At 46.6% G+C, this 14,986-nt stretch overlaps 1 protein-coding gene across 2 annotated transcripts in view; it reads right to left on the bottom strand.

Annotated features, from left to right (window-relative positions):
• Positions 1-489: 489 nt before the first annotated feature.
• LOC137530260 (phospholipid-transporting ATPase IC-like) overlaps positions 490-14,986 on the bottom strand; it is a 173,726-nt gene continuing 159,229 nt past the window's right edge. For both annotated transcript variants that reach the window (XM_068251295.1, XM_068251296.1), the window contains exons 25-28: positions 14,056-14,301; positions 12,496-12,634; positions 11,218-11,348; positions 490-1,215 (exon numbers count right to left, since the gene is read on the bottom strand). In XM_068251295.1, coding sequence (XP_068107396.1) covers positions 982-1,215; positions 11,218-11,348; positions 12,496-12,634; positions 14,056-14,301 — 750 coding nt within the window. In that variant the 3' untranslated portion in view covers positions 490-981. The remainder of the gene's footprint in view (positions 1,216-11,217; positions 11,349-12,495; positions 12,635-14,055; positions 14,302-14,986) is intronic.

Here is a 14,986-nt window from a genome sequence, read left to right as displayed (position 1 = left end):
AGAGAGCAAGTTCTGAGCAGGGCCGGAGCTACCATAGGAAAAAATGGGCAATTGCCCCAGGGCCCCAGAGCCTGTAGGGGCCCCCAAGGTGTCCCTCCCCCATCTTAACTGTTGCTCCCCAGGGACTCTGCAGAGTCTGTTAAGTTGGGAGGTGATTGGGGGAGGGTCAGCAGCCAGCTCAGGCCCAGGAGGGAAGTTTGGCTGCAACAAAAGGCCTCTAATGACGCTTTTTTGTTACTTGAACCGGTCCTGGTTCTGAGTTCAGGTCCGCTTTCATTTGCATCTCCCCAAATTGGCCCAAGACTATGACCAATATATGACTATGGAAGAGATTAGATTGTGAGCTCCTCTGAAGGACAGCTACTGACATGACTATGTACTCTGTAACGCGCTGCAGAAGATGATGCGCTATATAAATACTAAACAACAATTGGGCTCAATATTAAAACTGCACTTTGTAACTTCTTCTGAAATAAATAAATGACCAGATTCAAGTTTTATTACAGTTTATTAACATTAAATAAGGCAAAAAGGCTAAAACGTAAACATTGATTTCACAGGTTCCTGCGACTGCAATAAGCCGGTCACGGAGCGGTAGACAACGTTCCAGCACACCGCTGTGTTCACAGACCTCGGTCACAACGCTGCGCTGTACAAAACTGCGAAAACAGCCACCAAGGTCTTAAGATCAAGTCCTTACAGTATAAAAAGTTTCACTTTCGTGTGTATGATTGGCGCCCCCTACTGGCCATAAAAACAGGATGCAGACTTTAGGCAAAACAGAAAAAAAAAGGAAAACAAAAACTGGGGGAAAGTCTTGCGAACAACCTCAGAAGTCTACCGGCGTTGTAGATCGGGTTTATATATATATATATATTTATATAAAAAATCCTGAGCAAAGGGTTCAGTCTTAAAAAAATATATTCATAACCTCCATGTGCAAGTTTTAGCGATAAAGGGCAGTAGCTGACGACGTCGCGATCAGGAAGTTCCTGCTGCCTGCATTATTTCCGATGCGTTGCCTCCCAGCACGGCATCCAGCGGCGCGCGCCTCCTTGTAGCAAGGCTGCGTCCGGTAGAGATGAGGTCTGCGTATCCGCGCTGGTGCGAGAAGGCATAAGCTGAGCGACGGCCGGCGGCACCACGTCTGATCACGCTGGGCCGTGGTTTCCGCTGGGCCTCCTCCTCTTCGTACAACTTTCTGTCCCTCTGAACCTGGGTGAAAAGAAAAGAGTGCACATTAGAGAGTATCTGGGGGTACAGAATAACTAAGTGGGAACAGTCCTAGAGACACCGCCCCCAGCATTGCACATGAGAGTATCTGGGGGTACAGAATGGCTAAGTGGTAACAGTCCTAGAGACACCGCCCCCAGCATTGCACATGAGAGTATCTGAGGGTACAGAGTGGCTAAGTGGTAACAGTCCTAGAGACAATGTCCCCAGCATTGCACATTAGAGAGTAAGGGGGGGGGAGGGGTACAGAATAACTAAGTGGTAACAGTCCTAGAGACAACGCCCCCAGCATTGCACATTAGAGAGTATCTGGGGGTACAGAATGACTAAGTGGTTACAGTCCTAGAGACACCGCCCCCAGCATTGCACATTAGACAGTATCTGGGTGTACAGAATGGCTAAGTGGTTACAGTCCTAGAGACAACGCCCCCAGCATTGCACATTAGAGAGTATCTGGGGGTGCAGAATAACTAAGTGGTAACACTCCTAGAGACAACGCCCCCAGCATTGCACATGAGAGTATCTGGAGGTACAGAATGGCTCAATGGTTACAGTCCTAAAGACACCGCCCCCAGCATTGCACATTAGAGAGTATCTGGGGGTACAGAATAACTAAGTGGGAACAGTCCTAGAGACACCGCCCCCAGCATTGCACATTAGAGAGTATCTGAGGGTACAGAATGGCTAAGTGGTAACAGTCCTAGAGACACCGCCCCTAGCATTGTACATGAGAGTATCTGGAGGTACAGAATGGCTCAATGGTTACAGTCCTAAAGACACCGCCCCCAGCATTGCACATTAGAGAGTATCTGGGGGTACAGAATGGCTAAGTGGTAACAGTCCTAGAGACAACGCCCCCAGCATTGCACATGAGAGTATCTGAGGGTACAGAATAACTAAGTGGGAACAGTCCTAGAGACACCGCCCCCAGCATTGCACATGAGAGTATCTGAGGGTACAGAATGGCTAAGTGGTAACAGTCCTAGAGACACCGCCCCTAGCATTGTACATGAGAGTATATGGGGGTACAGAATGACTAAGTGGTAACAGTCCTAGAGACACCGCCCCCAGCATTGCACATTAGAGAGTATCTGTGGGTACAGAATGGCTAAATGGTAACAGTCCTAGAGACAATCTCCCCAACATTGCACATTTGAGAGTATCTGGGGGTACAAAATGGCTAAGTGGTTACAGTCCTAGAGACACCGCCCCCAGCATTGCACATTAGAGAGTATCTGGGGGTGCAGAATGGCTAAGTGGTAACAGTACTAGAGACACCACCCCCAGCATTGCACATTAGAGAGTATCTGGGGGTACAGAATGGCTAAATGGTTACAGTCCTAGAGACAATCTCCCCAACATTGCACATTTGAGAGTATCTGGGGGTACAAAATGGCTAAGTGGTTACAGTCCTAGAGACACCGCCCCCAGCATTGCACATTAGAGAGTATCTGGGGGTGCAGAATGGCTAAGTGGTAACAGTACTAGAGACACCACCCCCAGCATTGCACATTAGAGAGTATCTGGGGGTACAGAATGGCTAAATGGTTACAGTCCTAGAGACAATCTCCCCAGCATTGCACATTAGAGAGTATCTGGGGGTACAGAATGGCTAAGTGGTAACAGTCCTAGAGACAACGCCCCCAGCATTGCACATGAGAGTATCTGAGGGTACAGAATAACTAAGTGGGAACAGTCCTAGAGACACCGCCCCCAGCATTGCACATGAGAGTATCTGAGGGTACAGAATGGCTAAGTGGTAACAGTCCTAGAGACACCGCCCCTAGCATTGTACATGAGAGTATATGGGGGTACAGAATGACTAAGTGGTAACAGTCCTAGAGACACCGCCCCCAGCATTGCACATTAGAGAGTATCTGTGGGTACAGAATGGCTAAATGGTAACAGTCCTAGAGACAATCTCCCCAACATTGCACATTTGAGAGTATCTGGGGGTACAAAATGGCTAAGTGGTTACAGTCCTAGAGACACCGCCCCCAGCATTGCACATTAGAGAGTATCTGGGGGTACAGAATGACTAAGTGGTTACAATCCTAGAAACAATGCCCACAGTATTGCACATTTGAGAGTATCTGAGGGTACAGAATGACTAAGTGGTAACAGTCCTAGAGACACCGCCCCCAGCATTGCACATTAGAGAGTATCTGGGGGTACAGAATGGCTAAGTGGTTACAGTCCTAGAGACACCGCCCCCAGCATTGCACATTAACGAGTATCAGGGGGTACAGAATAACTAAGTGGATACAGTCCTAGAGACACCGCCCCCAGCACTGCACATTTGAGAGTATCTGGGGGTACAGAATGGCTAAGTGGTAACAGTCCTAGAGACACCGCCCCCAGCATTGCACATTAGAGAGTATCTGGGGGTACAGAATGGCTAAGTGGTAACAGTCCTAGAGACACCGCCCCCAGCATTGCACATTAGAGAGTATCTGGGGGTACAGAATGGCTAAGTGGTAACAGTCCTAGAGACAATCTCCCCAGCATTGCACATTAGAGAGTATCTGGGGGTGCAGAATGACTAAGTGGTTACAGTCCTAGAGACACCGCCCCCAGCATTGCACATTAGACAGTATCTGGGTGTACAGAATGGCTAAGTGGTAACAGTCCTAGAGACACCGCCCCCAGCATTGCACATTAGAGAGTATCTGGAGGTACAGAGTGGCTAAGTGGTAACAGTCCTAGAGACACCGTCCCCAGCATTGCACATTAGAGAGTATCTGGAGGTACAGAGTGGCTAAGTGGTAACAGTCCTAGAGACAATCTCCCCAGCATTGCACATTAGAGAGTATCTGGGGGTGCAGAATGACTAAGTGGTTACAGTCCTAGAGACACCGCCCCCAGCATTGCACATTAGACAGTATCTGGGAGTACAGAGTGGCTAAGTGGTAACAGTCCTAGAGACACCGCCCCCAGCATTGCACATTAGAGAGTATCTGGAGGTACAGAGTGGCTAAGTGGTAACAGTCCTAGAGACACCGCCCCCAGCATTGCACATTAGAGAGTATCTGGAGGTACAGAGTGGCTAAGTGGTAACAGTCCTAGAGACACCGCCCCCAGCATTGCACATTAGAGAGTATCTGGGGGTGCAGAATGACTAAGTGGTAACAGTCCTAGAGACAACTCCCATCCCCCCCCAACATGTGAATGCAAACACACACACACACACAAAACACCACACCTACATCTACACACACACTTCAAGCAAGCCTGAACTGAAAATAAACGTATGATACAATGAATTGTAGGTGTAGTACAGATAACAAACAGAACATTAGTAGCAAAGAAGAGGGAAAAAAAAGAGTCATGTTTTCCAGTACAGGAAGAGTTAAACTTGAGCTATTATCTACCTGAAAGAGCTTCTCTGAGCTATTTGACCAACTTGGTCAAACTCGGACCAGTTTTCTGTAGAGCTTAAAGGACATCCAAGGTGAAAATAAACTCATGAGAAAAACAATTGCATCTATCCTTATTCTCCTAAAAATGACCTTTTTTTAGATATCCCACAGTTTTATTTTATATTTAAATCTAGTTTTTTTAATTTTTACTGTTTCATTCTTTCTGCCCAATGACACCTAGAGATGGCCAGAACTTCAGATTTTGGGTTCACGAAATGCGAACGCGAACTTCCTCAAAAGTTCTTGTTCATGTGAACTGGGCTAACCGCCATAGACTTCAATGGGCAGGTGAATTTTACAATATACAGGGACTATTTCTGGCTACAAAAGTGATGGAAAAGTTGTTTCAAGGGGTTTAACACCTGGAGGGGGGCATGCTGGAGTGGGATACGTGCCAAAAGTCCCTCTGAAAATGACGTATTTGATTAAGAGTAGAGTTACAATCCCTAAAGGGCAGAAATCACATTGAATGTTAAATTGCAGCCATAAAGTGTTTTAAAACATCTTGCGTGTGTATACATCAATCAGGTAGTGAAAGTAGTGTACTGCGTCACACTAACGCACCAAACTCACTGTTTATCGCACCGCCACAAACAGCTGCAAAGGGTTGTCATTAGTTGACACTCTCAGGACATAAAAGGTCAGTCCTCTCGTGGCATATTGGGGGTATGCAGTACTACTAACAATATTCAATAGTGGTAGACAAGTGTGTGTAATCACAAAGACACACAATCACTGTCAAATACACTGTGTGTGTCAGTGTGTGTGTGTGTGTGTGTGTGTGTGTGTGTCAGTGTGTGTGTGGTCAGTGTGTGTGTGTCAGTGTGTGTGTGTCAGTGTGTGTGTGTCAGTGTGTGTGTGTCAGTGTGTGTGTATCAGTGTGTGTGTACAGTGTGTGTGTACAGTGTGTGTGTACAGTGTGTGTGTACAGTGTGTGTGTGTCAGTGTGTGTGGTCAGTGTGTGTGTACAGTGTGTGTGTGTCAGTGTGTGTGTGTCAGTGTGTGTGTGTCAGTGTGTGTGTGTCAGTGTGTGTGTGTATCAGTGTGTGTGTGTATCAGTGTGTGTGTACAGTGTGTGTGTACAGTGTGTGTGTGTGTGTGTGTGTGTGTGTGTGTACAGTGTGTGTGTGTGTGTCAGTGTGTGTGTGTGTGAGAGTGTGTGTGTGAGAGTGTGTGTGTGAGAGTGTGTGTGTGTCAGTGTGTGTGTGTGTGTCAGTGTGTGTGTGTCAGTGTGTGTGTGTCAGTGTCAGTGTGTGTGTGTGTCAGTGTGTGTGTGTTAGTGTGTGTGTATCAGTGTGTGTGTACAGTGTGTGTGTACAGTGTGTGTGTACTGTGTGTGTGTACTGTGTGTCTGTGTGTCTGTGTCTGTGTGTCTGTGTGTGTGTGTGTGTCAGTGTGTGTGTGTGTCAGTGTGTGTGTGTGTCAGTGTGTGTGTGTGTCAGTGTGTGTGTGTCAGTGTGTGTGTGTCAGTGTGTGTGTGTCAGTGTGTGTGTGCGCGCGTGTTTATCACAGGGCTGTGTACCTTAACACATACAGAGAGATATCCTATAGTACTTTTGATCACAAATACAGTTGCAAGCTAAGCAACTAGGCAGTAGATAGGAAAGCAGTGAACAACTACAGTGTCACTTAAAAGTGATAATGAAGACACAGAAAGCTAAGGAGATACACATACTGTAAATGTGGCAAAACTCCATTTCGTGTCATCAGACTGTCTCTAAAACAAATGTGACTGCCAGAAGCAAGATGTCACATTCCATGGTGGTAATAACTAGCTCCAGATAACTACTTGCCTTTCCAGAAAAACTACTACACTGTGATGGTGGATTTTGTTTAGACGTCAACTAACCTGCTGAACAACCATCTAATTTTTCAGATTCTGAATTGTGCAGAGACCTGAATATACATATACTGTATTTTTTGGATCTAAGAAAACGTGGCTTAAATGTCTTAGGAATTGTCTGCAGCAAGGGCGTAACAATAGACCCTGTAAGGGATACACCACAGGGGGGCCCAGAAGCCACAGGGGGCCCGTGGGGGGAAAGTTTGAGAGATTGACCACTAAGGGCATGGAGAGAAAACACTTTCTGCTCTCGTACCATTGTTATATGACTGCATGTGTTCACCACACAGATAAAAAAAATCATACACACTTTGGAATGTGTACACTGTCCTTGCCCCCTAGGGTTCGTAAAAAATATCTGTCTCACACTGCAGCAAAGTTCTGATGACTTCATGTCCAACGCTACAAACAAAGAAGTTACAGGTTGAAAAAAAGTTGTAGACTGGCCCTTATTCAGCAATCCCTCAGAAGAGATTCCTAGATTCTTATCACACACAGGCTTGTGATCTTATGGTGTCTGATTACTGACACAGTGGAGTGGGTAAGATTGATGTCTAACTGTCACTGTCTCATTGAGAGCTTGTTGTCTCATACTGAGTCCAAGATCCCATAATAACAGTATCAATCAGTGACATTCTGAATGTTTTGCCAAAGTTACATTGATACTATATCTTATGTTCACCTGTCATTGTTGTTCCTCCATATAGAATGTGCTCTCATGTAGTAAAATAATACAGCTGTATGTGTATGTGTGTACTGGGAGCAGAGCTGCAACAAGGGACTTGTCGGCTGCAAGGGGCTGGAGGAAGCCCCGGGTAAGTAGATCTGGGGGTAGCATAGATTGCCTGAAATTTTCTTTAACCACTTCAGCCTTCAGACGTTTTCACTTTATGCAACCGAGCAATTTTCACCTCCCATTCATTCGCCTATAACTTTATCACTACTTATCACAATGAACTGATCTATATCTTGTTTTTTCCGCCACCAATTAGGCTTTCTTTGGGTGGTACATTTTGCTAAGAGCCACTTTACTGTAAATGCATTTTAACAGGAAGAATAAGAAAAAATTCATTATTTCTCAGTTTTCAGCCTTTATAGTTTTAAAATAATACATGCCTCCATAATTAAAACTCACGTATTGTATTTACCCATATGTCTCAGTTATTACACCGTTAAAATTATGTCCCTATCACAATGTATGGCGACAATATTTTATTTGGAAATAAAGGTGCATTTTTTCCGTTTTGCATCTATCACTATTTACAAGTTTAAAATAAAAAAAATATAGAAATATTTCATCTTTACATTGATATTTAAAAAAAGTTTAGACCCTTAGGTAAATATTTACATGTTGTTTTTTTTTATTGCAATGTTTTTTTGTTATTTATTATATTAAACATTTTATTTGGGTATTTTTTGGGAGGGTGGGATGTAAACAGTAGTTTTGTAATGTAAATGTGTGTTAAGTTTAATTTTTTTCACTTTTAGTTGTAGTTTTACTTTTTGGCCACAAGATGGCGGCCATGAGTTTGTTTGCATGACGTCACTCTAAGCGTAACATACGCTTAGAGACAGGGCCGGATTTGTGGGAAGGCCTCCGAGGCAGAGGCCTAGGGCGGAAGGGGCAGCTGGGGCGCCTGCTGTGCAACCTAGCTATGTACCGTTACTGCCCGCTTGCTCCCCACTTTCACCCCCACTTGTCTGTCTATGTGTGAGACGCAACTTCCCCTTACTCCGCTGCCGATATCAGACCTGCAGCAATCAGCGTGGCCCCCAGTGATGAGTCAGGCGAGTGGTGACCAATCACAGCACTGTATACTTCACACTTCCTTTATGTGAAGTATGCAGCGCCCTCATTGGTCACCACTCGCCTGACTCATCACTAGGGGCCACGCTGATTGCTGCAGGTCTGATAGAGGAAAGCCCGGGCAGCGAGCAAGGGGAAGTTTGGGTCTCAATTAAAGGCGGACAAGTGGAGGTGAAAGCAGGGAGTAAGCGGGCAGTGACAGGTGCTGGTGATGATTGGCCTAGGGCGGCAAAAAGCACAAATCCGGCCCTGCTTAGAGAGACGCATGGGGGACGCAACAGCCAGAAAAAGCGAAGCTTCTGAGAGAAGCTGTCGCTTTTTCTGCAGGGGAGAGGAATCAGTGATCGAGCAACATAGCCCGATTCACTGATTGCCAGGCTAACGAACCACGGCCGGGAGCGCGCGTCCACGCGCGCGATTGGCCCCGGGAGCGTGCGGACGCGCACATGGCCTCCTGGGCGTAGCTAGTACGTCCAGGAGGCCAAAGTAGTTAAGTCTAAGTGTTTTTATCTGCATGGGGAAAACACATTGGTCCTCAGTTTTCCTGTGCAGAAAGTCAGGGAGGTGGGGGTGGGGGGGCCCCATCCAAAATGTTGCAGGGTGGCCCAGTGATGTCTAGTTACGCCCCTGGTCTGCAGGTAGCTGGCAACACCTTGATCATATCAGAGCACATCCAGGGTTTCTGAGGCCTGGGCCTGCTATAGATCACTGATTGCACTCGCTTAGCGATTTTGCTAGCATTTTGGAAAGTGAGTTCAGCAGTGCTTCCTGACTTTTTTTTGCATCAATTTTATTTTGGTTCTTGTGATTGCAAAAGCAATTGCGATTTCCACAGTTGAAGTTCTGCAAGGAATTTTGGGTAAACTGGTGGCTTCTGGGTAGTACACGAGCTTCCAAATCGCTTTGTATAGCAATCGTTACAAAAATTAGTGCAGGCACGATTTGGCCATATCACAATCGCTCCGGTGGGCTCACCTTCATCCAGTTTCACTGGCACAGCAATTTTTTGTAATGGCTGGATTTTTCTAGAAAGCATTAATTGCTCCTGAAAGCACTGTACTGGGTTCTAGGCGCATCCATGAAAAAAGGCGCCTGGAAAAAAGGGAGTAGGGGATTGCCGCTAGTAGAATATCAGTACATTTAGCGATATTCTACTGCTGGATTCCGACAGTAAACTATTGTCAATGTTTATCTCACACAGAACCCTTCCCCTACCTATGATTAACCCTAAGACCCCCCCCCCCCCGTGGTGCCTAACTAACCCCCCTGGTGGTGCCTAACCCTAAGAACCCCCCTCCGTGGTGCCTAACTAAACCCCCCCAGTTTGTGCCTAACTCCAAGACCCCCCTCCCCAGTGCCTAACCCTAATCCCCCTGGGTCCTCTAAACCTACCCCCTTCCTAAACCGTAACCCCTTCTCTGCCGCAAAGCCGTGATATGCGTTAAGCACGGTAAATCTCGGCGCCTGGAGACGCCTGATTAGGGCAGTAAAAGTCAATTTGAGCACCTAATAGCTTCGCGGGCATTGGGAGCTTGCGGAAATGTTAATTGCGGCATTGCGGCCATTACGAAAGCTGAGATTTGTGGCACAGAAGGCATAATTCCGGCGCCTCTGCGCCAATTTCCATCTTTGGTCGCAAATCGCGGCTTTTACAATAGGTGCCGACTGTGGCTCTATTTTTCCCGGTTTCGCTCAGAGCTTCTTCCCATGAATCCAAACCTGCCTTGACACAGTAGACATTGTTTCTGTAGATGTGAACCCATTACACACCAGCTAGCAGCAATGCTCAGTAGGATCCGCATGAGAACTGCAAAATGTTAAAACCTCTTAAAACAGAGGTCCCCATCCTGTGGTCCGCGGCCCACTGCTGGTCCGTGGGACGTTTGCAGTTGGGCCGCAGGACTGTCCTCTTGCCCCCCCCCCCCCTCCCACGGCCGCCTCCTCTTCTCTTATATTCCTCTCTCCTGCCGTCGTGTAACTGATTCACAGCAGCTCCCGGCTGCTGTGATGAGGCAGGAAGCAGGAGAGCGGTTCCAGCTATACTGGTAGGCCAGGCCAGTTTATTATTTATATTTATATCCTACTTTGCCGAGCCATGGGCAGGGAAGGAGATAGGGGAGGATTGGGATTCTGTAGGATCATCACGTATATCCTGGAGGTCCTGGCTGTTCATGAAAAAGAGATCCTGTGAAAGATCACAACATACTAAACTGGAGGTCAGACTGTATACGGCCTTAACGCCTCTATAATGCTGTCTGCAATGCTGAACTTGTTTTTACAAAGTCTTGCTAGTTTTCTGAATTATGCTGGCCTTTCTGGTTTGAAGTCCAACCAGTCCCAAACTGCCTCAAAGCCTGGCGTGGACACCAGACCAGAGGCTGGGCACCAATCACATGGGGGTGATGTTCAGGATGTGGTGGTGAAGACCAAAGTTGACTCTTATCAGAGGCATATCAGACTATCTCTGCCAGTGGTGTCGCTTTTCATATTTGGCCCAGTCAATTGCTTGGGATGCACGATTGGTAATTCAGCCCCCAGATGTTGCTTCCCTGTGTGCGGTGACACTGCAGTTAATACATTCTTGGAATTCTATTCTCAAATCCATACTTCTATAGATAACACAGCTGCACCCATTCACTTGCACTGTGCTATTGCAGGGACAAGGTCCGGGCAGTTTCTAAGCTAAATGGCTTTCAGGGTGAACCACTTCACCTAGGGCAGTGAGCAGTCTCGTCTGCCCCTAAAACCAAGCCTACGCATGGTTACAGCTAAGATGCCGGAAGATGGACCGATCAGTTCCCAAATTGCCTTCATCACTTCACTGATCATGTGACAAAAAATTGAGGAAGAAGACAACAAAATCTTTGACTACAAAAATCTGTCCCTGCAATATAAGTGAAGGTTACTGAGCTTACCTTGTCACTCTCCGAGGGATATATTATCTTGCTTAGGAACCTCATTGCCACCACAGGGAGAAGACAAATCGACACGGTCAGGATTATTGTCAGCCAGAGATATGGCTGCCGCAAAGCATTTGGTGCCGCTCCTGGAAAGCAAGAGCACAAGGCCGAAATCTTACAAACTGTCACATACAGAGAGTTCTAGAATAATTCGCCTTTTTGAACCACAGTAACAAACGTTTATCCATACAGCGAGTTCCCAGACTTTGTGCAGCATAGAAGAGTGACAAGGGTTGAAAGGGGGCAGGGTGACAGCCTGGCGAGGGGCATCAATGGTATCTATGTCTGGGGGCCTAGAGCCGGTGATGGGCCCCCCAGGTTTCCACCCAGCTCATACTGCTCCCCTGAGGCCCCTGCAGTGCAGGGCAGGGTTAAGCATTGGTAGAGGGAAGGTTAAGAGTTAGGCATTGGTAGAGGGAGGTTTAAGTGTTAGGCATTGGTAGAGGGAGGGCTAAAGGTTAGGCATTGGTAGAGGGAAGGTTAAAGGTTAGGCATCGGTAGAGGGAGGGGTAAATGTTAGGTATCGGTAGAGGGAGGGGTAAAGGTTAGGTATCGGTAGAGGGAGGGGTTAAGGTTTAGGCATCCGTAGAGGCAGGGTTAATGGTTAGGCATCGGTAGAGGTAGGGTTAAGGGTTAGGCATCGGTAGAGGGAGGGTTAAGGGTTAGAGGCATTGGTAGAGGGAGGGTTAAGGGTTAGAGGCATTGGTAGAGGGAGGGTTAAGGGTTAGGCATCTGTAGAGGGAGGGTTAAGGGTTAGGCATCGGTAGAGGGAGGGTTAAGGGTTAGAGGCATTGGTAGAGGGAGGGTTAAGGGTTAGGCATCGGTAGAGGGAGGGTTAAGGGTTAGGCATCGGTAGAGGGAGGGTTAAGCATCGGTAGAGGGAGGGCTAAAGGTTAGGCATTGGTAGAGGCAGGGGTTAAAGGTTAGGCATCGGTAGCGGGAGGGTTAAGGGTTAGGCATCGGTAGAGGGATGGTTAAGGGTTAGGCATCGGTAGAGGGAGGGTTAAGGGTTAGGCATCGGTAGGGGAGGTTAAGGGTTAGACATCGGTAAAGGGAGAGTTGTGTGTGAGAGTAGGGTTAGGTCATAGTAAAATATCGGTGAACTTCAGAAGAATTTCGGAATTAAGCAGCAGAATGTCGGTAATTTTACTGACATTCTACTAGCAGCAATATATGACGCCCTTTTTTATAGGCGGCTTTATGCCTGTTCTACCCACAGAAACCTTCATTTACCTGTAAATATGAACTTAGAGGGAAAGAGAACGTGGATTCCCGCACTGTGCAGATCAAACATAATGCCAAAGTAGATTGCGATGCTTCCAAATACAGAGAACGCGTTCACAAACGTCCAGTATGATGTGTCCAACCCAATCTGCAGCACATAGGAGAAAACAGTCTATCATTAAAGAGGCATAATAGGATACACTATTTTATGGTAATAATCCTAGTTTTAGCATCAGAAATCCTCCCTATATCTTTACTGTATATTGATGTATATTGGTGTGTAGACATCAAACCAACAAACATGGTTCAAGGTTTATTGCAAGCTTTTGAAACTAAGTTTCTTCTTCAGGCATGATACAGAACTGGATAAGAACCGTACGGAATCAACATTTGTTGGTTTGAGGTCTTCAAAACTGCTCCATGAGTAACACCGGACCATACTTCACTTGTATACTGGCATGTAACCCCGCTCTCCCAGTGATAAGTCTAGGCTATGATGTCACACAGTCTTCTGCCCCAGATTAGTCTGGGATACCCGGTGTTTCTCCTCACTTTACAGAAAATACTAAACAATTCTCATTATTTACTGTCCCCAGAGATGGTTTAAGACAAAACGGGGGGCCACTTTTAGTCATCTAAGGTGGAAGAGGGGTCAGAGAAGGTTTCCGCTGGACCCCTAGTTACTCTTGAGGCACCAGGAGGCACCTGCCTTGGTTGCTTTGTGGATAATCCTGCTCTGACTGTCACTCAGATGGATTCATAATATACTGTCCCTACCACAACCTTGGAGAAAAGACAAAAGAGAGCGCTGACAGTGCGCAATGTCAAGTGCCCGTGGCCAGGAGGACAGGTCTCACCTGGTTTGGGGGGCTGTTCATCACAAGAAAGCATATGTGCATTCACCAGTTCATGCTGTTTGTAAACACGCCGGCATAATTGTGTAATAATGCGTTGAAGCGGGGTGCTGGTGGGGATCCACATCAGAAGGCCTGTCGGAATAGTTCCGGCAGTGGCACCCCTAGTGGCATCCATGTTTTCCAGTGTTGGACTACGTCCGACATTGGGTTCATACTGGAAAATGCCAATGTCAGACATAGTGCAACACTGGATTGGAAAGGGTGAACACTCGGCTTCTTGCATATGTGATCAATTCAGGTCAAAAACTTGATCGATTGGCTGACCAAATCTTTCTGTATGTTGCCAAGGCAGGATTTAAACTTTTAGCTCCCCTAGGCCAACTGCTTTGTTGATCCCCTTGCAAGTGCAGCAGCACGCCCCCATTCCATGTGCAGCCTCCTCATCCATATGTAATGTCCATGAACAGCAGCCCCTCTCCTTCATGTACAGATCTTTTGGGCAGCAGCACCCCTCTTCCTCAAGTTGCTCCCTGGTTGCAGGATCCTCCTGCATATGCAGCAATCCCTCTTCCATGTCCAGCCACCCCCTAGGGCTGCTGCTGCCCAATGCCAAGGCCTTTGCGGCCTTCCAAGAAATCCTGCCCTGCATGTTGCTGGCCTTATAAATTTCATCTTAAAATGGTTTAAGAGGTAGTTTGTGACCTGAACTTGCCTGAAAGTTGACCGTAATGATGAGCGCGGTAGCCGTCGTCACAGCGAATGACTGGTAGTCGGAGGGCGCTTCCCCGTCTTGTCCCATGGTCAACAAGAAGGCCCCGTACGGTATGAAGAAGATGATCAGAGAGGTGACAATGCCATGGAACAAACTCAGGAAGAACTTCTTGTAGTTGAACAGCAGATCCTTCTGTCCCGGTATATAGAGACGCGGGAAGCGGAGGCTCAACTTATCACTAACATCCTGAAATGACAAGAACTTCAATTAGGAGGAAAATACACCGCTAATTCTTAGCTTTGTGGGAGCACGGTGCAATATGCTATACTGTACACAGGAATGCTTAGCGATGTTTTCTTTGTATTGCTTCAAATGCAGAATGGTCTGAAAATGTCAAAATGACTGAGAAGTCCATCTAAAGGTGGCCATACATGGTACAATTTTTCATTTTTTTTTAATTAGATAATTTAGTTCAATTATTCCGTTAGATCGAATATAAAGATTTTTCCAAAATGTCCAATCAGATTTTTCTCGAAAAAACGGGATAAACATTCCAATTTCTTGATCGAAATTTTTTTTTTCAAATTTCATTCAATTCGATCATTTAGATCGAATAAACGGGAAAATCAAAAGGTTTTTATTGTATCGTGTATAGGCACCATCACTAACAACACTTGGCTGGCCTGGTGCTGATTATTTCAGCACTGCTACATGTCCATTACCCTCCACGGCACCCCCTGTCAGTAAGTTGTGCAACAGCGCCCCCTGTCAGTAGCTGGGGAAGGTGATGCCTGCCCACAACAGCAACTTTCATTTCTGGAGATCAGGATTCCAGCATTACCGTTTCCATGGCCACTTCCGGTAGTCCCTTACCCTGTAAAACCAACATTAGAGATGGCTCGAACTTCAGATTTTGGGTTCGCGAACATGA

This window comes from Hyperolius riggenbachi, chromosome 1 (assembly GCF_040937935.1).
Source record: "Hyperolius riggenbachi isolate aHypRig1 chromosome 1, aHypRig1.pri, whole genome shotgun sequence".
In the NCBI taxonomy this organism is placed as follows: Eukaryota; Metazoa; Chordata; class Amphibia; order Anura; family Hyperoliidae; genus Hyperolius; species Hyperolius riggenbachi.
The sequence above is the reverse complement of the archived record's forward strand: the minus strand, read 5'-3'. Positions and strand labels throughout refer to the sequence as shown.